Source organism: Symphalangus syndactylus, chromosome 5 (assembly GCF_028878055.3).
Source record: "Symphalangus syndactylus isolate Jambi chromosome 5, NHGRI_mSymSyn1-v2.1_pri, whole genome shotgun sequence".
NCBI classification, from domain to species: Eukaryota; Metazoa; Chordata; class Mammalia; order Primates; family Hylobatidae; genus Symphalangus; species Symphalangus syndactylus.
This window is the reverse complement of record NC_072427.2, coordinates 95793117-95815967: the sequence shown is the minus strand read 5'-3', so window position 1 is coordinate 95815967 and position 22851 is coordinate 95793117. Positions and strand designations below refer to the sequence as shown.

The window sequence follows — 22851 nt, the reverse complement described above, 5'->3', positions numbered from 1 at the left end:
CCCGGTAAGTGGGGGCCTGGACTCACGCAAAGCATTGCACCACGGATGGCCAGAGAAACTCAGAGAACCTTCCTGTGCTTATTAACATACTCTCTCACTTCCTCTGCAGCCTCTGCCAAGCCAAGCAGCCAGCTCCTAGGACTCCCCTCCCTCCACCTGAGGCTCCTTGTCCTCCCTTCCTCGGGAGTCTCCAGCCTCCTGGGGCTTCCCCTCCCTGCTGTCCGCTCCAGCAGAGGCTGCCAACCGCCTGGGAGAGAGAAGCGGGCTTCCTGGGGCCACCTCCCCAACTTTGGAGTGTTCGGAAGGTGATGGAGCGACCACCAGGGGGCAGTGTGGACAGGTCTCCATAAGACTGATCAGGTAGACACCTTTGCAGCGATCGCCCAGGTGGGGAGCCCTCCAGACACACCTTTCCCATGGGAGCTTCTCCCTCCACCCCGAGTCACTACTATCTGCTTTCCTAGAAGGCACTTCTTTACTTCTAATTCTTCTCCACTACCCAGGTAACTGATATTCTCAAGTGGGACATTGTAATTTGTTTAATTCATTTAAATTGATTTCATATAATTGGGAGATCAAGATTGTTCAGTTGCAAGACAAAGTCTTAACTTGAACTCTCAGGACAGGGGTGGGTCCCTAAACTCAATGTGTGAGTGTTGCTGCTGGGCTGTTGAGCCATCTTCCACCCGCCATAGATCACATTCTTCATCAAAGAAGAGGGAATATTTAGAAACTGGTAGTACAAAAAACCAAACAAACAACAACAACAACCAAAAACACCAAATCACCTAAAACAAACAAACAAACAAACACCCAAAGCAGTTGCTGCTATAAATAGATGTGTGTATACATGTGGCTGGTATGAATCTTATCCACAAATTCAGTTTTGTGGAAAACATCACATTTATTTATTTAAATCAAGTCATATGGGACTTGGGCATGGTTGGAGGTTCTTACCCCACCCCACTTCCCAAGGCCAGTGCACAGGCAGGGCCTTGAGGTCACCCTTAGCTGATGCTTGGGTCTAGGTGCCCAGACCCAAGCCCTTGTGGTCCCATCATGTGGGCACTGGCATCTTTGCTGAGGCTAAGAATTTCAAAGCCAGGACCCAGCCCATTTAGGTAAACCAAAAGTCACTCTCCCAGGTGGCCCAGTCATCTTCTTGAGAACAAGAGCCATGAGCCTCTCAGTTCCCTGCCTCAAGAGCCTCTGTTCAACCCTAGGCTTGTGGACAACTCTAACCCTTCTTCTCTCCCCTCAGTGAAACGGTCCCCTGTCCCATCCTTCTCTGGGACAAGTACCACAACCTCCCCACTATACACAGGGAAAGGGTCAGCCCTCAGGTTTTTGGCCTGCCATCTTGAATCTCCTCCCAGGCAACAAGCCACAGAGGGCCTGGCATTCTCCTGTGAAAAGCAGGGTGGAAAGGAAACACAGAGAACAAACCCACAGAGAACAAACCCACAGAAAACAAACCCACAGACGACAAACCCACAGACAACAAACCCACAGACAACAAACCCACAGACGACAAACCCACAGACGACAAACCCACAGAGAACAAACCCACAGAAAACAAACCCACAGACGACAAACCCACAGACGACAAACCCACAGACAACAAACACACAGACAACAAACCCACAGACAACAAACCCACAGATGACAAACCCACAGACAACAAACACAGAGACAACAAACCCACAGACAACAAACCCACAGACAACAAACCCACAGACGACAAACCCACAGACAACAAACCCACAGAGAACAAACCCGCAGACAACAAACCCACAGACAACAAACCCACAGAAAACAAACCCACAGAAAACAAACCCACAGACAACAAACCCGCAGAGAACAAACACAGAGACAACAAACCCACAGACGACAAACCCACAGACGACAAACCCACAGACGACAAACCCACAGAAAACAAACCCACAGAAAACAAACCCACAGAGAACAAACCCGCAGAGAACAAACACAGAGACAACAAACCCACAGACGACAAACCCACAGACGACAAACCCACAGACGACAAACCCACAGACGACAAACCCACAGAAAACAAACCCACAGATGACAAACCCACAGACGACAAACCCACAGACGACAAACCCACAGAAAACAAACCCACAGACGACAAACCCACAGACAACAAACCCACAGACGACAAACCCACAGAGAACAAACCCACAGACGACAAACCCACAGACGACAAACCCACAGACAACAAACCCACAGACAACAAACCCACAGACAACAAACACAGAGACAACAAACCCACAGACGACAAACCCACAGACGACAAACCCACAGACGACAAACCCACAGAAAACAAACCCACAGACGACAAACCCACAGACGACAAACCCACAGACGACAAACCCACAGACAACAAACCCACAGAAAACAAACCCACAGACGACAAACCCACAGACGACAAACCCACAGACGACAAACCCACAGACGACAAACCCACAGACAACAAACACAGAGACAACAAACCCACAGACAACAAACCCGCAGACGACAAACCCGCAGACGACAAACCCACAGATGACAAACCCACAGACGACAAACCCACAGACGACAAACACAGAGACGACAAACCCACAGAAAACAAACCCACAGACGACAAACCCACAGACGACAAACCCGCAGACAACAAACACGCAGAGAACAAACACACAATGAAAAACCTGCAGACAACAAACCCACAGGGAACAAAACCACAGACAACAACCCAGAGACAACAAACCCGCAGAGAGCAAGCCCACAGGGAACCAGCCAAATTATGTCTGCTGTGCATCTCAGCAGATGATGCTGCCACCCTCTCTGTATGAGCATGGGTGTGTCAGACTTTCCCATCGTCTCCAAACTTGTTTTCAGAATAATGCTTCCAGTGAAATGAGTCGGCCACATGAGGTTACAAAGCCCCTACTCTGTTCAGCACCTGGGGTAAGTTATAATATTTTGGAGCACCTAGTGTGGGGAGTAGCCCTGACCCCTTTACATGTCATGTCTTAGTTCATTCTTGTTGCCATCCTTGGAACTGAGGCCAACATCTGCGCATTTGCCAGACAAGCTGCTCAGGAGGAGAGGGCCACAGCCCCTTATCTCCTCGCCAAACAAGAGAAGATCCCCAGTTGCTTTTTTTTCTGTGGAAGAGATTCTTTTAAAAACACTTTTTTCATGGAGAAAAAAATTTGAAAAAAAAAGAATGAAACCGACCCAATAGTCCCATAGACAGTTTTTTTTTGTTGTTGTTGTTGTTTTGTTTGTTTGTTTTTGATGAATATAGAAATTGACCCTTCTGGTCCTAAAGCTTGAAAGTTAAATTTGTTTTATCTGAGTTTCTTCCTCAGGAAAGCAGCCCAAGTCCTCTCCAAAAGTATCAGAGAACTGAAACTCACCAGATCACCTTGTCTAGACAATGAGACATCAGGCCCCTCCATTCATCATGACCGCTTCCTTACCCCTCCCAAGTTCCTGTTACATTTCTTCTCTGCTATATAAACCCCTAATTTTAGTGGGTCCAGAAGATGGATTTGAAACTGAGCTCTATCTCCTGGGCAGCAGCACCCAATTAAAGCCTTCTTCCCTGGCAATACTTATTGTCTCAGTGATTGCCTGCCTGCCTGCCTGCCTGCCTGCCTGCCTGTCTCCTTCCCTCCCTCCCTTCCTTCCTTCCTCCCTCCCTCCCTCCCTTCCTTCCTTTCTTTCTTTCTTTTTGAGATAGAGTCTCACTCTGTCACCCAAGCTGGAGCACAGTGGCTCTATCTTGGCTCACTGCAACCTCTGCCTCCCAGGTTCAAGCACTTCTCCTGCCTCAGCCTCCTGAGTAGCTGGGATTATAGGCACCCGCCACCACAGCTGGCTAATTTTTGTATTTTTTTTTTATAGAGATGGAGCTTCACTGTGTTGGCCAGGCTGGTCTCAAACTCCTGACCTCAGGTGATCCACCTGCCTCGGCCTCCCAAAGTGCTGGGATGGGAGGTGTGAGCCATGATGCCCAGCTGAGTATGTGTGTCTGTGTGTATGCTTATGGGGATGTGCAAATGCGTGCGTGAATGTGTGCATGTGTCCGTGTGAATTGTGAATACCCGGGACTTGAGCACACTCAGCTCCTGATGCACTTCCTGTTTCCTCAGCAGCTGAGCTCAGGCCTGGAACTGAGTGACAGCACACCCGGGCACCCCTCTCCTCGGGCACCCCTCCACCTGGACACCCATCCCCCCGGGGAACCCCTCCCACGGCTGCTTCCCATGGCATTCCCAGCTCCCACCACTGGGAAGGAGCTGGAATCATGAGTCAGGATAATCACCGTATTCTCTTCGACCTTCCTCAGCTCCTGGTTTGTTAAGGCAAACCCCCATCTCTGGCTTCTCCTGGAACCTCACCTGGGAAAGAAGGAGGCAGCCCCAGAGCTGGAAGCTGCTTCAGGGCTCACCCGGAACAGCAGACTCAACCTGGGCCCATCCAGGCATCTCCTGGGAGCTTCACACAATTGCTTCTGCCTGGCACCAGCTCAGAGGTTCTGACAGAATTGGCCTGGGGTGAGGCCTGGCATCCATGGGATTTTTACAAGCTTCCAGGTGATTCTACAGGGAAGCCAAGGTGAGCACCCCCATCCTAGAACCAGGTCTGATCAGGGGCGGGTGGGGAACTGTGGGTGGAGAACATTAGTGCTTCTAGAGCCTCAGGGTTGGTTTTGAAAGGAACGTAACACATTTTTTCTTCTCACATAGACATATGTAGAGAGACTTTTTAAAATAGACATATATATAGAGAGAAGTTTTAATAAAGAGAGGTTTGGGTTTATATAAGTAAATAAGATAGAAAATAGGGAATGAGATTAGGCTTCCACTTGCTCTCAAAAAAATGGTTTGAGAGCCTTGAAACTGGTTTCACTCTGTGATAGCCATGAGTACTGTTCGCCCAACTTTTGGCTCTCAGCCTTCCAGGCCCCGGTGAGATGGGACTTCCCTGCCCCTCATGGTTGAAAGGAGCCATGGGCTTATTCTAGCCAATGAGTGGTGGATGGACATGAAATGTGTCTCTTCCAGGCTGGAGCATTTAATTGTCCAGGTGAAATACTCAGGGACTCCTCCCTCCAGAGCTGAGAATGGCCTATTTCCAGAGGGTCTGCAGGAGCAACCTGAGTCTCAGAGCACAGCTGCCAGCAGACCTGCTGCACACATGTGGCGGGGGAAAGCAAGCAAGCCAGCTGTCTGCAGCCACTGAGAGTTTGGGGTGATTGTTTTTCATGATGAAACCAGCTCACCCTGACTTATACAAAGTCTTTGAGTTATATAGATGGAGAATGAGACTCTTGGATCCCTCTATTCTCACAAAGCAATAGTCTAGCTAAATCCATCTAACTAGGGAGCAGAAAAGGGGAGGTGCTGGCTTGCACACCTTAGACAGTTGTTCAAGAAGTCAGGACACCAGGCCTGGAGTGATACTTCAGCCACCTTTCTAGGTGAGGGTCTTGAGGCCACACAGACAGAAGTGGCAGAGTTGGGACACACATTGGTCTTCTCACTCACAGTCTGGCACTGAGCTGTGGGCTGCCAGGACACCATGCCCCCACACGAGTAGCCTTCCCACTCCTTACCTTGAAGGAAAAGTGTTTTTTGGACAAATATCTAATGGAAATATTACTTGGGCCTTGGAATCTGTTAGATCTAGCTTCCTGAAACTCTTGCTTGCTGTGTGACAATATACAAGTTTCTTAACCTCTCTGAGCCTCAGTGCTCTAATTACACTCCCCTCATAGAGTTTTTAAGAGCATCCTGGGGCTGGCACGTGTCAACGCACCCAGTATTCGATAGAGTTTGTTAAACGTTGGTTATCCTCTCTCCCTATTGCACCTCGAATGGTAAGGGCTGCCTGCCAGCTTCCATATCCCCAGCAGAGCCCTCAGTTGTTCAGATGTTCATCCATCTCCCACAGAACTCAGGTTCTTTTGGAGGAAGCCACATCAAGTCCTGCTCCAAGCTTAAGCCATTGGGCACATTCCATGCTCTGCCCCATTGCCAGGGTTCAGGAGTGTGCTTGTGATCTAAGCATCCCCACTCCCAGATACATCTCAAGATTCTTGCTTGGAGTTCCGGGCACTCAGGCTCCTCTGAGAGGGAATCAAACTTACTTCTCTCCATGTCCTTTCTTCTAGGAGATGCGTCCTTCATAAAACTCTCATCAACACTGTTCAGACATGTCCCACCCCAGCAGGGGACAGCCTAGGCTCAAGCTGGGATCCCTACTTTATTTATTTTCTGCTAATTAAACTTCCTAATATACTCCACACTAAGTGCGTTTGCAAGGCAGGGGGTGTGGGATAAGCGGCCCTGCCTGGCTGGGAGAGGGGCAGCTCCCTGCTGTACTATATATTAATAAAGAGACACATGCATGGCAGGGCTTGTCTGGGCCTTGGTGACAGCTTTGGACAGAAGGCACGTGACAATCAGGGGTTCAAACAACCCAGGGAGAACACTGCTTCAGGGAAGACAGCTCAGCATCTCCCCGGCAAAGAATAATGACATTGATAATACTCTCCAAAGAATTTCAGGATTTTGAGCAAACAGAAAAGCAACACAGAAATTCATATCATCAAAACGATGTGGCTTTATTGGACACTTAAGACATTTACTGGAGGCTCAACAACATAATCCTGCTGGTTGGCTTTACTTCATTGATTTTCCATTGTGTCTAATTACATTGCTAATGCTGATGGTGGATGAGCTACGGCTCTTTTCCTGCCTGCCCTGAGGTTTATCCACTGATGTTTCAGTTCTGTTGTAAGATATTGTCCTAAGCCCCCAACATCTCATGCATGCTGGTTTTTTTTTTTTTTTTTTTTTTTTTTTTTAAAAAAAAAAGAGTTCATAGCCCATGGAAGACTCTCCTCCATCACACACTGAGGTTCCCTCCACACCAGGCCTGAAAGGAGTCTAGCTTGTGGGGACTGTACACATGCTGTGGACCATGCAGAACCTGGAGAGGCCATGACCCCTTCTAGAAGTGATCTGCCCTGAATCCTTCCCTCTGTAGGAGGCATTTATTAAATGCCAGGTTCCTGGAAGGCTCTGAGATGGGCATTCCCTCTCCTGAGCCCTCCCTTCCATTACTGCTTTCCTATTTCTGGCCAGGGTTCCCTGGCCCCTCCTCCCTGCTCCCATGGGACTCCAGTTCACCTCCATCTCTGCTCAATTGCCCTGCACCGTAATAGTCCATTGGCACTCCGTCTTCTCCAGGAGAAATAGTTGGAGGAGAAGTTTTTAGGGTTTCTTGGGCCAGGGCTGGTCTATGGTCACTGGGCAGCAGGAAACGACCCTTAAGGGCCTAGGAGGGCCAAGGCTGGTGGGCAGGTACAGGGGGAGCCAGCACTGCTGTCCACCACTGTGCAGCCTGGAGGCTGTTTCCCATGACCTTGCTGATGGGACCCAAGGCACCCCAGGCTGCCCACTGCCCTGCCCCCAGCAGGCTCTCAGCGCCCCGGCTTCCCTGCATGCCTGCCTGACATGGACAGTGCACCTTCAGGCCACACTTGCCCTGCCAGCAAGCCTCCAGTGAACCGGGAACTCCACAAAGCATAGAGGACTCGCCCCAACACTGTGCTGAGAGGCTTCACCAAACTGTAGCCTGGCTTCTACCTGCGCTAAGCTGCATCCCCAAAGGCGACCCCAGCCCTGGCTGAGTCTTGGCTCAAGACTTTGCAATGCAGCCAAACCACAAAATGCACCTCTTCCAGCCCACCCCGCTAAACCATTTTCAGTAGTTATCCCCTCACCCTTCTGGAACTTTCCATTTCTATGTGGCCCCCCACGTTCCGTTTTCATTTCCTCCTTCAGTCCCTTTTTGTTCCCTTTCTGTTCTCTCTTTGAAGACCTTGGTCACCGTTTTCTCAGTTGGGGTTGAGCTTCATCGGTACTGGAATCTCTCCCCTCTGCTGCAGGAGTCTGAAGGAATCAGTCTTGCCGCCTGTAACACATGTCCAGCGCTGCTTTTTCTCTGATGAGTGTCTTAGTCAGTTTGGGCTGTTAAAACAAATGGCTTAGGCAACACACGTTTCTGTCTCACAGTTCTGGAAGCTGGAAGTCTGCGATCAAGGTGTTAGCAGATTTGGTACCCGGTGAGGACCTGCTTCCTGGTTCATGGGAAGAATACTTTTTGCTGTGTCCTCACATGGTGCAGAGAGAGAGGGGGGTCTGGTATCTCTTCCTGTAAGGGCGCTGATCCCATCATGGGGACCCTACAATCGCGACCTCATCTAAACCTCCCGAAACCTCATCTAAATCTCATCTCCATACTATCACATTGGGGATTAAGGCTTTAACGCGTGTATTTCAGGGGACAAAGGACAAAAGCATTCAGTCCATGGCACATGCTCAGTGCCTTGACTCCTGCAAGTGCCACACCACAGCCTCGCCGGGGCTGTGTCCTGGAGGTGTGTGCCATGGGCCCTGTGTGCCATGGGCAAGGCACACAGCAACCTCCCAGCCACCCCACCAGCGAGTGAGCTCCTGGCACCTTGGCTCTCCCTGGTCACCCATCTACCAGTCTTTGTGCTCCTGTGCACTAGAGGACCAGCTGCCTGGGGACTGTGGGCCAACTGTGGCCCCGGCTACCTGTGAACTTCCCCTCCAGCCAGTGGCTGCAATCACATCTTCTCTAAAGACGTCTGAAGCCCAGCCTTGCGGAGCCGAGTTGGTCCTTCCCTGGGTACTGAGCCCTAGGGAACCCTTGAGAGTTCTCTTTGTATCTTTATAGTTTCTTCCTCACCACTTAATCATTTCCTTACAGGAAACTTCCTCTGTTCAAGTGACTGTATGGTTTCTGCCTCCAGCTTCATTTGTGGATGCCATAAGAGAGGCAAGCATGGAGCACTAGGCGCAGGGGATGGGCAACTGGCAAGCAGGGAGATGCATGCAGCACACTTAGTGCCTGGTACATACGAAGTCCTTTTAGTCTGGATTTCATTATTTTTAAATGGGTATTGCTATTTTTTTTTTTTTTTTTTTTTTTTGAGACGGAGTCTCGCTCTGTCGCCCAGGCTGGAGTGCAGTGGCGCGATCTCGGCTCACTGCAAGCTCCGCCTCCCGGGTTCACGCCATTCTCCTGCCTGGGTATTGCTATTTTTAAAGGAACAGTTACAAATATTTATTGTGTGTTTTGAAACAAGTGGGTCAAGATCAATAAGATATTTTTGATCAATTGATCAATAAGATATCTTTTATTCCTAAAAATCATATTCTTCTGGTTCAGTGGGGAAGAGACTGCCGACCTGTATTTACAGCATTATGTGATAAGCGTTCTCCTTTTCAGGTGTGTGTTAGTCTGTTCTCATGCTGTCAGTAAAGGCATACCTGAGACTGGGTAATTTATAAAGGAAAGAGGCTTAATTGACTCCCAGTTCCTCATGGCTGAGGAGGCCTCAGGAAACTTACAATCATGGCAGAAAAGGAAGCAAACATATCCTTCCTCCGCATGATGGCAGGAAGGAGAAGTGCAGAGCAAAGTGGGGAAAGCCCCGTATAAAACCATCAGATCTTGTGAGAACTCAATTACTATCACCAGAACAGCATGGAGGTAATTACCTCCCACCTGCTCCCTCCCACGACACGTGGGGATTATGGGAACTATAGTTCAAGATGAGATTTGAGTGGGGACACAGGCAAACCATATCAAGGTGCCTCCTGCAAGCACCTACCTCCACCCCTCCTTCATCCTTGCCCTCATTCTATAATGATTTGGTGAAATCTGGTCCCTGCTTCAGTTTTACAGCCTCCCCATGACTCTGGTTACTTCCTGATTAGTTTAAACAAAACATAACTAGGTTACTCTAGGAAAGCATTTCTGTTCCTGACACCCCCCATCTGCCTGCTGCTTCCACTCCACCTGTGTGTGTCTGGGCACATCCCTGCGTCCCTTTGCTGGCTTCTAGCCCACTCACTTCACGTGTTTAAACCATGAGTTTCATAAAATCGAAGATCAGGGCTTGAGGCAGTGGTGGGGAAATGATAGGAAAGACATTTCTGGATGCATTCTGCCATCCTGCAGATCCCTAAACCACCTCTGCCTCTCCATTCCCTCCCTCCAGAGACCAGCTTCTCCTTGTCTCCTGTGGAATAGTTCCACCCACATTCATGGGCCCTTCCTGTACCAAAACTGTACAGGTCTCATTTCCTTACCAAACACTTGGCAAACAAATGTACCATCCTTGCAAAAATTCTGTTGAATAAAATTTTCTCTCTTTGATCCATCCAAATGTTTTACAAAGTGCTACAGAAGCCATGGAGAAACAAGCAGTTCTGCCTTACAGATCACGAAGGTTTCACAGAGGGGGTGATATCTGAGCAACAGTGCTTTTTTGTTTGTTTGGTTGGTTTTGAGATGGAGTCTCGATCTGTCGCCCAGGCTGGAGTGAGATGGCACAATCTCGGCTCACTGCAACCTCCGCCTCCCAGGTTCAAGTGATTCTCCTGCCACAGCCTCCTGAGTAGTTGAGATTACAGGCGCCTGCCACCATACCCCGCTAATTTTTGTGTTTTTTAGTAGAGACGGGGTTTCACCATGTTGGCCAAGCTGGTCTCGAACTCCTGACCTCAAGTGATCTGCCCACCTCGGCCTCCCAAAGTGCTAGGATTACAGGCATGAGCCACAGTGCCCAGCCAACAGTGCTTTTAATTGGCATTTTCTTCAAAGACTTTGATGTCCTATAGGAAGGGGCCCATGACTCAGCCTCAGCCAATCAGAGCACTCCATTCACTGGGTCACCTACACACCTGCTCTTCCCTGATCCACTGCAATGCCCTCACCCTGAGATCTGAAACTTGAGCAGAGGTACAAAGCGGCAGACATGGGGGCTGAGCTGTCTTTTGGGAGAATCCTAGTGAGAAGGTTCTTTAACTGGGGCCGCCAAGTAAGGGCCTCATGGCAGACTAACCCCTCTCCTTCCTGAGGCTGGGAGGAGCTGCTGTCCTTTTGATTCTGTGAGCTACCTCAGTTGCCTTCCCCAAAATCACACACACACACACACACACACACACACACATACACACACACACACTTGCATGCGCTAGGTAGAGCTGTTTTCTATAATTGCCAACAGAAGACTAACTGTATTTGAAGAATGAGCTGGCATTCTTCTGCTCTGGTAGAAGTCAAGGCAATCAGTTATGAGAATCAGAGCCCACCTGTGACTCCAGAAAGAGGTGCATAAATACCAGGCATTTAGTCTCTAAAGTCTTTCTTTAAGTCCCTTTTTAAAAAATGTGATGAGTACATCACCCAGGAAAATCTAATTGTAATGCAACAGAGTCGATGCAAGTTTTATTTAGGAGATGGGTTACAATCACCTGGGGAAGCTCTAGTTACCTTGATTTGGTTTGGTACAAACCCTGGTACCATCAGCCACAGATCCCCAGAGGAAGTCATTCCTGGATGACTTCCTCATCGATTTTAAATAATTTCCATTTCAGAGGAAGGCCTTTATCTGACCTGATCCCCTAAATATTGGGAGAAACTTACATAGGGACAAAGACAGTAGGTGTCTGGAATGTGGAGAATCAGTGTGTTCTGTCACTGTCTCTATCAGGGCTGGTGGCACATGCAAATCTCTTTCCCACTCTCCGGCTGAACACTAACACCACGGTGCCCACACCTTCCTTATTAGTCCATGTACATAGGGTTTGTCAAGACAGTGGTTCATGGCTCTGACCCTGAGCATGTCAGATTTCAGGGGCTTTATGCAAAATATCCATACCACTTGGGGTCATTTCCCATCAGTATTGCTCACAATGGAGCCTACAAACCCCTAGTTCCCATCCAACACATCTCCAAGGCAAACTCTCAGACCAGCTCCCAGAAAGGAGGTGAGTTTAGATCAGGCAGCAGAGACGTGGCCTAGGAAGGCGTCCTTGGAGCTCATGCACCTGTGTCTGGGTGCCAACAAGAAGATGGTGGCTTTTGCTCTTTGGGAGATACCTTTGGAGCCAGTCTCTGACCGCATGTCTAACAGGACGGGCATCCTTGGAGTTTCCATGGCAGTCTACTGACAGTCAGGAGTGAGGATTAAATGGTACAGAGTCTCACTGAGTGCTCTTTGAGAGGACAAGCAATGAGAAGTCCTACAAATGATCATTGAGCTGAAGTAGGAAGTGTACCGAATCTGTTTTTTCCCCTATAAATATAAAAGCCTATACATATAAAAGTCTTGGTGAAAAAAAATGATCCCAGCCTCCCACACAGCACATCACACATCTTCTCTTTTCAAATTTGACTCCAAGGCCCACTTCCTTTGGGAAATCATTTATCCAATGGTATCATTTAGGATATTTTTGGTTGTGAGGAACAAAAGCCTAGCTCCAACAGACTTAATAAAAGGAACTCATTGCTTCACAAACTGAAAAACTCCAGCGGTAAATGAAGGTTCTGTACAGTTGGTACAGGCTCTGGTCTCTGTAATTTCCTGTTCTGCTCCCCTCTAGATGCTGGGTTTTTTTGCCTTCAAGTTGGCTTTCTTCATGGTGGCAAAATGGATCCAGCAATTCTGTCAGAGGTTTTCGAACCAGAGCGACTCCATCTTGATGAAAGGCTGTGTAAAATGAGGATGAGACTTGCTGGACTGCATTCCAGGAGGGTAGGCATTCTTAGTCACAGGGTGAGACAGGAGGCCAGCAGGACTGATATCACAAGATACAGATCACAAAGACCCTGCTGATAAAACAGGATGCAATAAAGAAGCCAGCCAAAACCCACCAGAACCAAGATGGTGATTAATGTGACCCCTGGTCATCCTCACTGCTCATTATATGCTAATTGTAATGCATTACTGTGGTAAAAGACACTTCCGCTAATGCCATGACAGCTTACAAATGCCACGGCAATGTCCAGAAGTTACCCTACATGGTCTAAAAGGAGACCCTATATAGTCTAAAAGAACTGAGGGTTCTGAGAAATCCCTGACCCTTTCCTGGAAAATTTATGAATAATCCACCCCTTGTTTAGCATACAATTAAGAAATAACCATAGTGTACTCAGTCAAGCAGCCCCTGCTGCTGCTCTGCCTATGGAGTAGCCATTCTTTTGTTCTTTACTTTCTTAATAAACTTGCTTTCACTTTACTTTATGGACTTGCCCTGAATTCTTTCTTGTGCAAGATTCAAGAACCCTTCCTTGGGGTCTGGATCAGGATCCCATTCCCGTAACAATTCCAGGCTCAGATCTGCTTTTAACACCATCCAGAGCAAGAGAAAGCTTTTTTGTTCCAGAATTCCCCATTAAAGTTCTCCGGTCACTCTTATTGGGTTGTTTCGCTTAGGGTCAGGTGTCCATCCTGGTCCCAAGCAATGAGGCCAGGAGATGGGATGCAACAACAGGATCAATCTAGGCCTCTTATTCCCACTTCTTAAAACAATTATTATTATTATTTTTAAAAAATTATTTTTCAGTCAGTTTTCTCATTTGAAACTTATTCCAATTCTTGAACTGGGGGTAGTTTCAGCTTCCCTAGAGCTGTATGGGTCCTCAAATGAAAATTCGGGGCAGCTGGATTAGAGAAGGGGGAAATGCACGCCGCAGGGGCAACCAACAAGGGGAGATTGTGCCAGTTCACTCTTCCTATCCTCAGATTCACCTAAGTTCTGATGATTCAGCCCCATTTGGATGCATTCTGTACTCCTATGACTGTGGATTACATTTTTGTCTACCTTTGTGTCTTCTGTCTTGTCCTGCCCTGTAAGCATCTCAAACATATGCATAAAGCCTATATAAACTATATAAATAAACTAACACTTCTGTTTTCAACCTGTAGGATGATGACAATGATGATGACAACAATGATGATGGTAATGATGTGGAAAATGTGAAAAGAGAAACAAATAGTTGGAAATATATCTTACCCTCCATAAACAAAGCTCAGGGTTTAATTCTGACCTTTATGAGTTCATGGGGTGAACTGCAGACCACTGTCTGTGGACAGGAAAAAGATATTTCATCTCTAGCCCCAGGGACATCTCCAAAAGCTGAACTAGATGGACTTTATATAAATTGGTACAAAATATAATTTTCTCTTTGCCTGCTGAAAGCCACTTGTAGAAATTCTGTTAATCACAATCTCCCTAAGTTAATCAGTCATCTAGACAAGATCTTATCTCTTTTTTAGACAAAGAAAAGTATATAAGTAACAGGTATTTGTAAACCACTTGAGTGAAGCATATGATATCTAATGTAAGGAAATCTAAAAACGTCCACAGGGAAAATCTCATGGATTCAATTGATAGCACAGGTCATCAACTGACATGCAGACGGAATTCTCTTGTGGAACAAGACAATACAGCCATTGCTTAGAGACTAATTGTCAATGAATTAGTCATTTCCTGTTTCAGAATAGCATCATCACCACCACCATTAATGCCAACATCAACCACCACCACCGACACCACCACCATTAACGTCATAACCACCACCAATAACATCACCAACACCAACGCCGCCATCAACATAAACCATCACCACCACCAAAACCATCAGCATCACCTAGAACCACCATCACCACTTACCACAACAAGGCTTATATTTACATACTTATTTTACTTTTCAAAATACATTCACATGCATGGTTTCATTAGATCTCATCTACTTGGTAAGGTTGGCAGATCTGACATCATTAGCCTCATTTTATCTGTATGGAGACTAAGTTCTAGAGAAGCGAAGTGATGTGTGAAAGGACACCAGAGTGACTGATAATCAAACCCAGACTAGAGTTTGGTTCTTCTGACTCCACAATTAATGCTTTTTTTCTTTAAAAAAAAATTTTTTTTTTGAGACAGGGTCTCACTCTGTCACCCAAGCTTGAGTGCAGTGGCATGATCACAGCTTACTGCAGCCTCGACTTCCCAAGCTCAAGCAATCCTCCCACCTCAGTACCTGGGACCACAGGCACATGCCTGGCTAATGTGTTTTAAACATTTTTTGGCTGGGCGCAGTGGCTCATGCCTGTAATCCCAGCACTTTGGGAGGCCAAGGCAGGCGGATCACAAGGTCAGGAGATCGAGACCAGACTGGCCAAAATGGTGAAACCTCATCTCTACTAAAAATACAAAAAAATTAGCCAGGCGTGGTGGCACATGCCTGTAGTCCCAGCTACTCAGGAGGCTGAGGTAAGAGAATTGTTTGAATCCAGGAGGCAGAGGTTGCAGTGAGCTGAGATTGTGCCATTGCACTCCAGCCTGGGCAACAAGAGCAAACTCTGTCTGAAAACAAAACAAAACAAAGCAAAACTTTTTTTTTTTTTTTTTTTTGTAGAAACAGGGTCTCCCTAGGTTGCCCAGGCTGGACTCAGTCTTCTGGGCTCAAGTGATCCTGCTGCCTCAGGGTCTCTAAATGCTGGGATTCAGGCATGAGCCACCACACCCAGCTCCAGTGCTTTTTTTGACGTACCTAATTCTTTCAATGAAAATGAAGAATTTCCAACTTCTGATATTAACAACTTTGGTCCTATATTCAAGCCAGAGTCTTTGAAATAAAATAGCCTTTTAAAACCATCTGTCTCCAAACCCTAGATGTCTCAGGTGAGCAACTAGCTGCTCAGTTTATGTGACTCTCCAGAAGTTGAATTTTAACCCAGGACCGACTCCAAGTTCACTCTTCTTTCCATGACAAGGGGTCACCTCCTTGTATGCCCCCAGGAGTCTCCCGGATTCCTCCGAGAACAGTGGACAGTGCTCCTCCCCAGAGCACAGGCTTTGCCAGTGAAGATTGAATTTGGCTAGAAACCGCTGCCCCGCTCTCTCTTCTCGAAGCACCTGGAAGCCTGAGAAGGAACTGGGTTGCTGGCTCTGGTCACAAACTAGCAGCCAGAAGCACCCCTTGTCAGCGATGCACCCCCAGTCCCCCTCAAGGGCTCCAAGTAAACCCAAAGCTGCTCCCCTCCAAGAAGTCTGGGGCCACCCTGGGGAAGGCCTCCTGGCCTTGACTCTCAGGGGGTCTCTGGGGTTGCGGTTTGGGGCCCGCTGCTCCCGCCCGTTGCCCCCACGTGGGCCTGGCAGGGCTGCAGCACAGCTCTGTTGCTGATAGTCAGTGTGGAGCACTTGGCGACCTTGCCCTGGAGCCCTTTCATTTTGAGTTCAGAGGTCAGATTTGAGTAATAAACATCTTCTAAGGACTTGTCATTCTTTCTGAGGATGTTGCTGGCCAGCCGGAAGACGAAAATCACCGCGTAGATGCCGATGATGGTGAGGATATACCAGGCAGCGCTAGTTCCGTCTGGCACCTTCAGAGCCCTGGTGGAGTTGGTGTCATTCCTCCCCTCTGTGTGGTCACCCAGCAGGAGCCCCAGGAGGGTGCTGGCCTGGGTCTGGTTGGAGGCTTCATGGGGAGTCCACCTGGCCCCTGAGAAACAGAGAGGTCCGGATGAGATCCAGTGTCCTAGGCTGAGGGCTGCCTGGCCACACCAAGGAGAATGGAGCCCTCATATCCGTGAAAATGTGGCGCTGCTCAAAGAGGCCTTCTCTGAGGCATGAGCAGGAGTGTAACAACAGGTATGTCAATATATTTTTAAAAATCAAAAGAGTCCAAAACACTATTTTGTTGTTGTTGTTCTTGTTTTCTGTTTTGTTTGTTTGTTTCTAGAGAGACAGAGTTTCTCTCTGTCACCCAGGCTGGAATGCAGTGGCATGATCATAACTTACTACAGCCTCAAACTCTTGGGCTCAATCGATCCTCCTGCCTCAGCCTCACAAATAGACATGCAGCACCATGCCGGGGTAATTTTTTCTTTTTTCTCTCTCTCTCGTTTTTTTTTTTGTTGTTGAGATGGGGTCTTGCCATGTTGACCAGGCTGGTTTTGAATTCTTGGTCTCAACAGCTCCCCTCACCTTAGCCTCCCAAGCACTAGGATTACAGGCAGGAGCCACTGTGCCCAGAAAAACACTTAAGTTCTTGAATAAGAGACACGACATCATAAAGATGTCAGTTATCCCTCAGATAATTTACACAAGAAACATAATTGCCATAAAAACAGCAATAGGATTTCTTTGTGAAATCAATAAACTATTCATTTAGAAAAATCAACTGTTGGCCGGGTGTGGTGTCTCAAGCCTGTAATCCCAGAACTTTGGGAGGCTAAGGTGGGAAGACTGCTTGAGCCCAGGAGGTTGAGACCAGCCTGGCCAACATGACAAGACCCTGTCTCTACAAGAAATAAAAAAATTAGCCAGGTGTGCTGTGCAAGCCTGTGGTCCTAACTACTCAGGACGCTGAGGCTGGAGGATCACTTGAGCCCAGGAGGTTGAGGCTGCAGTGAGCTGTGTTCACACCACTACATTCCAGCATGGGACCCTATTTAAAGAAAACAAAAAACAGAAAACAAAAAAAGAAAGAAAGTAAAAGAAAAAGAAAAATCAACTGTCAAGACTAATTAGAAAAAAAATCTGAATAAAAAGAATGATTAATGAATTAGCCTAGCAACAAATTTTAAATCAGCCAGCCATAAAAACTAATTTACCTTTTTTTCAATGAATGAAAGCTTTATATGCACACAGCCCAGCTGGGACTTGCTGGGCTTTGCAGAGTGTGTGGGTTGGGGGTTCTTCAGAACCAGGTACAACTCTCCCTATAAAACTACAACAGTGTGGGCATGGTGGCTCACACCTGTAATCCCAGCACTTTGGGAGGCTGAGGCAGGTGGATCACCTGAGGTCAGGAGTTCAAGACCAGCCCTGCCAAAATGGTGAAACCCCGTCTTTACTAAAAATACACAAATTAAACAGGCGTGGTGGCACACGCCTGTAGTTCCAGCTACTAGGGAGGCTGAGGGAAGAGAATTGCTTGAGTCCAGGAGGTAGAGGTTGCAGTGAGCCAAGATCAGGCCACTGCACTCCAGCCTGGGCGACAGAGCGAGACTCTGTCTTAAAAAATAAAAAAATAAAAAATAAAACTACAACAGCTAAAATAGTGTGATACTGAAAACACAGAGAAGCAGACCAATGAAACAGAGTAAAAACAGCATCAATAGTTAGGAATTAGAATTTGATAGCTAGCTAATAAAGGAGCATTTCTGATCGGTAGGAAAAGATGAATTATTCAATATGTAGCTTGGGGGAAATAGCATTAGATCCACATCTCTCCACCATATGACCAGATAAATCGGTCCAGATTAAAAAAAAAAAAAACAGCCCAGATAAATAAAATATTTTAACATAAAAAGTGAAATAATTTATAGTACAGAGTACAGCATGGCAGATTTTTTCTTTATCATCTCAGAGTGGAATATTCTTTTACGCATAACAAAAATTCAGAAGAAACAAAGAAGAAATAGAAATCAAATTCAACTACATAAAAAAATTAAGCTATTTCATACCATAAAACCAAGAGGCAGATGACAAAGTGCAATTTATATCACTGATTTTCTAAATGGCCTTCAGTTCTGTAAGAAAAAGTTTAAAACTGCAGTAGAAAAATGTGCAAAAGATATGGACAAATAGTTCATAGGGAAAAAATGAATATTCAACATAAGAAGAGCTTCTCAATAGCACTCATATAAGGAAAATGCGAATTAAGATAATAACTAGATAGCATTTTGTTACCTGTTGGATTTGCAAATTCATGATGTTTCAGAATAAACTAACAAAAAAATGGCTTTTTTTGTTCTTTTGTCCAGCTTAGGAGAAAAGTGTCTAAATTGGGAGCAAAGGTGGCAACGACGTGGACTTGACTCCAAAAAAATTTTTTTTAAAGACAAGAAACAAGTGCCTCTGCATTTCAGGGGGTCAGGATTGGCATTTTTAAAATGTCAACAAATAAATGTTCATATCCACACTTGACATTTTTTCCAAGGAGAATTTTAATTGTATAATTGCTGGTAAATTCATGCAACCAACATGGAGGGCACACGGACAAGATCTATGAGCATGACAAATGCACTTACCTTTGACCCAGCAATTCTATCTCTAGGAAACTATCCTAAAGATGCTCCAGAACATCTAGAAACAATATATGCTGAAGGTTAGTCATTGCAGTCCTGCTTGTGATGATGAATGCTTGGGAGCAGCCTGAATAGCACTAACTGAGGAATGGTGAAATACATTTTGGAACCTCCATGCAGTGGAGTACTATTCAGTCATAAAAAGCAATAAGGAGTTTTTTATGGTACTGAATGTTAATAAGTGAAAAAATAAGCTAATGGTGATATGCTCTGCAATGCCACTAGTAAAAAAGGGGGAAGTTATATGTTATTTGCTTGTAGTTTTTGTATGTATAGAACATCTCTGGAAGAATGAATAAGAAATTAGTATCTGCAATTGCCTCTGAGGAAGAAACCTGGGGGAAGAAGATATATTTTTCACTGTATGCCCTTTTATACACTTAGTACCGTGTATACCTATTTTTGAAAAGAAAGAGTGTACAAGTTGGTACTTTTCTAGTCTCCCTGGTGAAGTGCCCCTGGGTAAAGACATTGTGTGCCCTTGTAAGACCAGAAGATGAAGATCTCAATTGCTGTTTAATTCAAAACAGTTTTCTCTGCTTGGAGAGCTGGTGGAGAAAATGAAACAATGAAAACCAGAGATGCAGAGTGCAATCCTGTGAGATGCTTCCCAGTGTGGCCTTACTGGCTCAAGCCCCCATTTCTTGCTCTATGTGAACACAGATGTATTTAAAAACACATCATAGGATCAATCTCGTAGCCTGCTGGGTAGAACAAAGGTGCTCCAAAATGCTTCCCATTTGATAGTTGTTTGTTTGTTGCTAATTCATTTTGCTAACGCCAAGACTCAGAGAGGCCAGTGTTTTTTATTATAGTTAGTTGCCAGAATGAGTGAATGAGCTTATTACTTTTAGATGAAGAAAGAAACTATTTAAAAATTACTTTTCAAACTACATGTGACAAAGCCCAGGACAAATGAACAGATTTAATTACATAAATTAGTCACTCGCAAGAAACAACACCACAAGCATAAATTTACACCATTGTTTGGTGGAATAGTTTGAGACATTAAAGTAAGGAAGGTGAAAAATTCCCGTAATTATTACAACAAACAAACAGCAAATCAACCCAACAAGAACACAATATCCTTATATTAGGGCAAGAGAACTTATTGAAACTCAGAACACATGTATAAACTCATAGAACTTTCTAGAAATTGTCACAGAATGATGCAATATATTCAAATACAAATAAAATATCCCCAACTACGAACTACACACAGAACATTAAATTATTGAAAAACCAGTCCATTTTCTACATGAAAGAAACTCACTATATTAATTACTGCAATACATTACATTTTACCTTTCTTACAAAGGTAAAAGTAAGTTAGGTTGTATCTTAATGGACAAACATATCCTGTAGAAGAGAGAAACTTTTTCCTCTGTGCCATTTTGTACTTGTAATTTAATGACGTGAAATATGTAAGTAAATCTCAAACTGCCCATCCTTGCATTGTAGCTGAGTACTCACATTCCATGGGTGGTCTTGTCCTTGACTCTTGGAGGGGCAAGTTCAAGCGGCTACCATGCACAGAAGGGGAAGATGATGAAAGGAGAACTCTGTCTCTTAGGGAAGGATCAGTCCTACTGCGGTTGAGCTGCACTGAGTTTCCAGAGTGGGGAGTAATGTGATCTTCCAACAATCTTAGGGCAGCACCAAACAGAAACTTAGTAAGTGAATGACTTTGCTTTCATGCAGTTAATCAGAGGATCTGATTTGCTGTGTCTTCTGTTGCATCAGAACAGAAAGCACTTCCCAGCTTTGACTTGTTAAGAAGTTCTAAATAAAAACAATTTTTTAAAACGTGCTGGTATTAAGGAATCTCCAGCTCTCCCAGGTCCCATCATGAACTGAGGTGGCCAGAAGCTCTCCTTGAGGCTGGCTCTCAGCTTAGAGCTTGGATGGCTATTGAATTCCCCTGTGTTCTGCACCTGTTGCAGGTGTGGTAGATGGCCAGGTGTGGCAGAGATCTGTCATCATAGGGCCAGGAAACTCCATGGTCAAGAGTCACCAGCTTCCTCTGGACAGTCTCCCAGATGAGGAAACCCAGACAGGAAGGAAGTGACACCCCCAGGGTGACACACCTGAGGGGCCTCGGGCTTTCCCTGAGGGGTCAGTGGGCATTGGGCTCCTGTGCCGGGTGGTGAGAAACGGCTCTTCTCTTTCCCAGAGTCACAGATCCCATTGGAGTTGAGGTAGGCTTAATTGGAAAGTGCTAGAGTAAGTGTCTGGGGGTAAAGTTTCCCCAGGAGCAGGGAAGGAAAAGTTGGAAGACTGGCAAGTTCAATCATCCAACCATTGTTTCCAGCTCCATTTCTTCCTAATCTTCACTCTAGCACTCTAACGTGCCACGTTTGTGATGGTTGCTGGTTTTTAAAATACAATTTGATGAAATTTCCATCAATGGGGTACTGGGTAAGTAAGTTATAAAATAAGCCATATGATCCAGCAGTTCTACTCCTGGGTATCTTCCCAGGAGAAATAAAAGCATAAGTTCACGCAAAAACTTGAACACACATGTTCAAAGCAGCATTATCTGTAACAGCAAAAAATGGAAACAACCCAAATATCTATCAACTGACGAATGAATACATAAAATGTGGTTTATCCATACAATGGAATATTATTCAGCAATAAACAGGAATGAAGTACTGATATATGCTATAACACGGATGAAACTTGCAAACATTGTGCTAAATAAAAGAAGTCAGTCACAAAGGACTACATATTGTAGGATTTCATTTATATGAAATGCCAAGAATAGGCAAATCTACAAAGATAGAAAGTAGATTGACTAGCAGGAGGGATTGGGGGTGAAAACTAAGGGTATATAGCATTTTTGGAGGGGTAATAAAACTATTCTAAAATTGTGGTGCTGGCTGTACACAATCTGTGAATATACAAAAAAATTGAATGTATACTTTAAATGGATGAATTTTATGGCATATGAATTATATTTCAATAAAACTGTTAAAAATTATACAAGCTGGGCACAATGGCTCATGCCTGTAATCCCAGCACTTTGAGAGGCCGAGGTGGGTGTATCACCTGAGGTCGGGAGTTTGAGACCAGCCTGACCAACATGGAGAAACCCTGTCTCTATTAAAAATACAAAAAATTAGCCGGGGATAGTGGAGCATGCCTGTAATCCCAGCTACTCGGGAGGCTGAGGCAGGAGAATTGCTTGAACCCAGTAGGCGGAGGTTGCGGTGAGCAGAGGTTGTGCCATTGCACTCCAGCCTGGGCAACAAGAGCGAAACTCCATCTCAAAAAAAAAAAAAATTATAATATGCATATACAATGGAGTATTACACAGCTGTGAAAAAGAATGAGGAAGCTATTTATGTACTGATGTATAAAGCTCTCTAAGGTGTGTTGTTAAATGCAGAAGGTAAAGAAGAGAGCATGTTACCATGTATCAAAAAATTGAGAGGAAGCATATATATATATATCTGATTTTGCCACTGTAAGCATTTAAAACACCAGTGGAATGTCCAAGAAATTAAGAAGAGGAGTTACCTATTGGAGGAGAGAACCAGGTAGATATATGGCAGGTGTGGGAGGGAGAGCCCTCACTAAATATTTTTATGCTTTAAATATTTTTAACCATATGTGTATTACCTATTCAATAATAAATGCACCCATTTGTTAGATATCTTTGTTGAAGATTCATTTGGCTCCTGCTGTCTCTTGCTATGGGATGGACCGTGGCATCCCCGCTCTGCCACACAGACAAGGGGTTTGGACACTGACAGTGGGAGGTGGGAGGGGAGAGCACCTGACCCGTGTTAATAAGGGGCTGGTGGCAGTGATGAGGGCTGGGAGTCAGGGCTCTGGCCCCAGCCATGTCCTTG

General features: G+C 45.7%; 2 protein-coding genes and 1 long non-coding RNA gene across 9 annotated transcripts in view; 2 read left to right on the top strand and 1 right to left on the bottom strand.

Annotated features, from left to right (window-relative positions):
• The window catches only part of SMIM11 (small integral membrane protein 11), a 43968-nt gene extending 30830 nt beyond the window's left edge, over nt 1-13138 (top strand). For all 7 annotated transcript variants that reach the window (XR_010120778.1, XR_010120780.1, XR_010120781.1 and 4 more), the window contains 3 exons: nt 110-360; nt 4355-4623; nt 6182-13138. The gene's annotated coding sequence lies outside the window, so the exon portion shown is untranslated. The remainder of the gene's footprint in view (nt 1-109; nt 361-4354; nt 4624-6181) is intronic.
• A 2162-nt stretch (nt 13139-15300) lies between these two features.
• SMIM34 (small integral membrane protein 34) lies at nt 15301-21068 on the bottom strand. Its single transcript, XM_055279604.2, has 2 exons — nt 20468-21068; nt 15301-16401 (listed from the first exon to the last, which is right to left on the bottom strand). The coding sequence occupies exons 1-2, from the start codon at nt 20472-20474 to the stop codon at nt 15989-15991; spliced, it is 420 nt and encodes a 139-aa protein (XP_055135579.2). The 5' UTR covers nt 20475-21068; the 3' UTR covers nt 15301-15988.
• On the top strand, nt 16145-22650 carry LOC134736653 (uncharacterized). The gene is made up of 2 exons (XR_010120789.1): nt 16145-16550; nt 18671-22650. It is a non-coding gene; the product is annotated as an uncharacterized lncRNA (long non-coding RNA).
• Nucleotides 22651-22851: the final 201 nt, after the last annotated feature.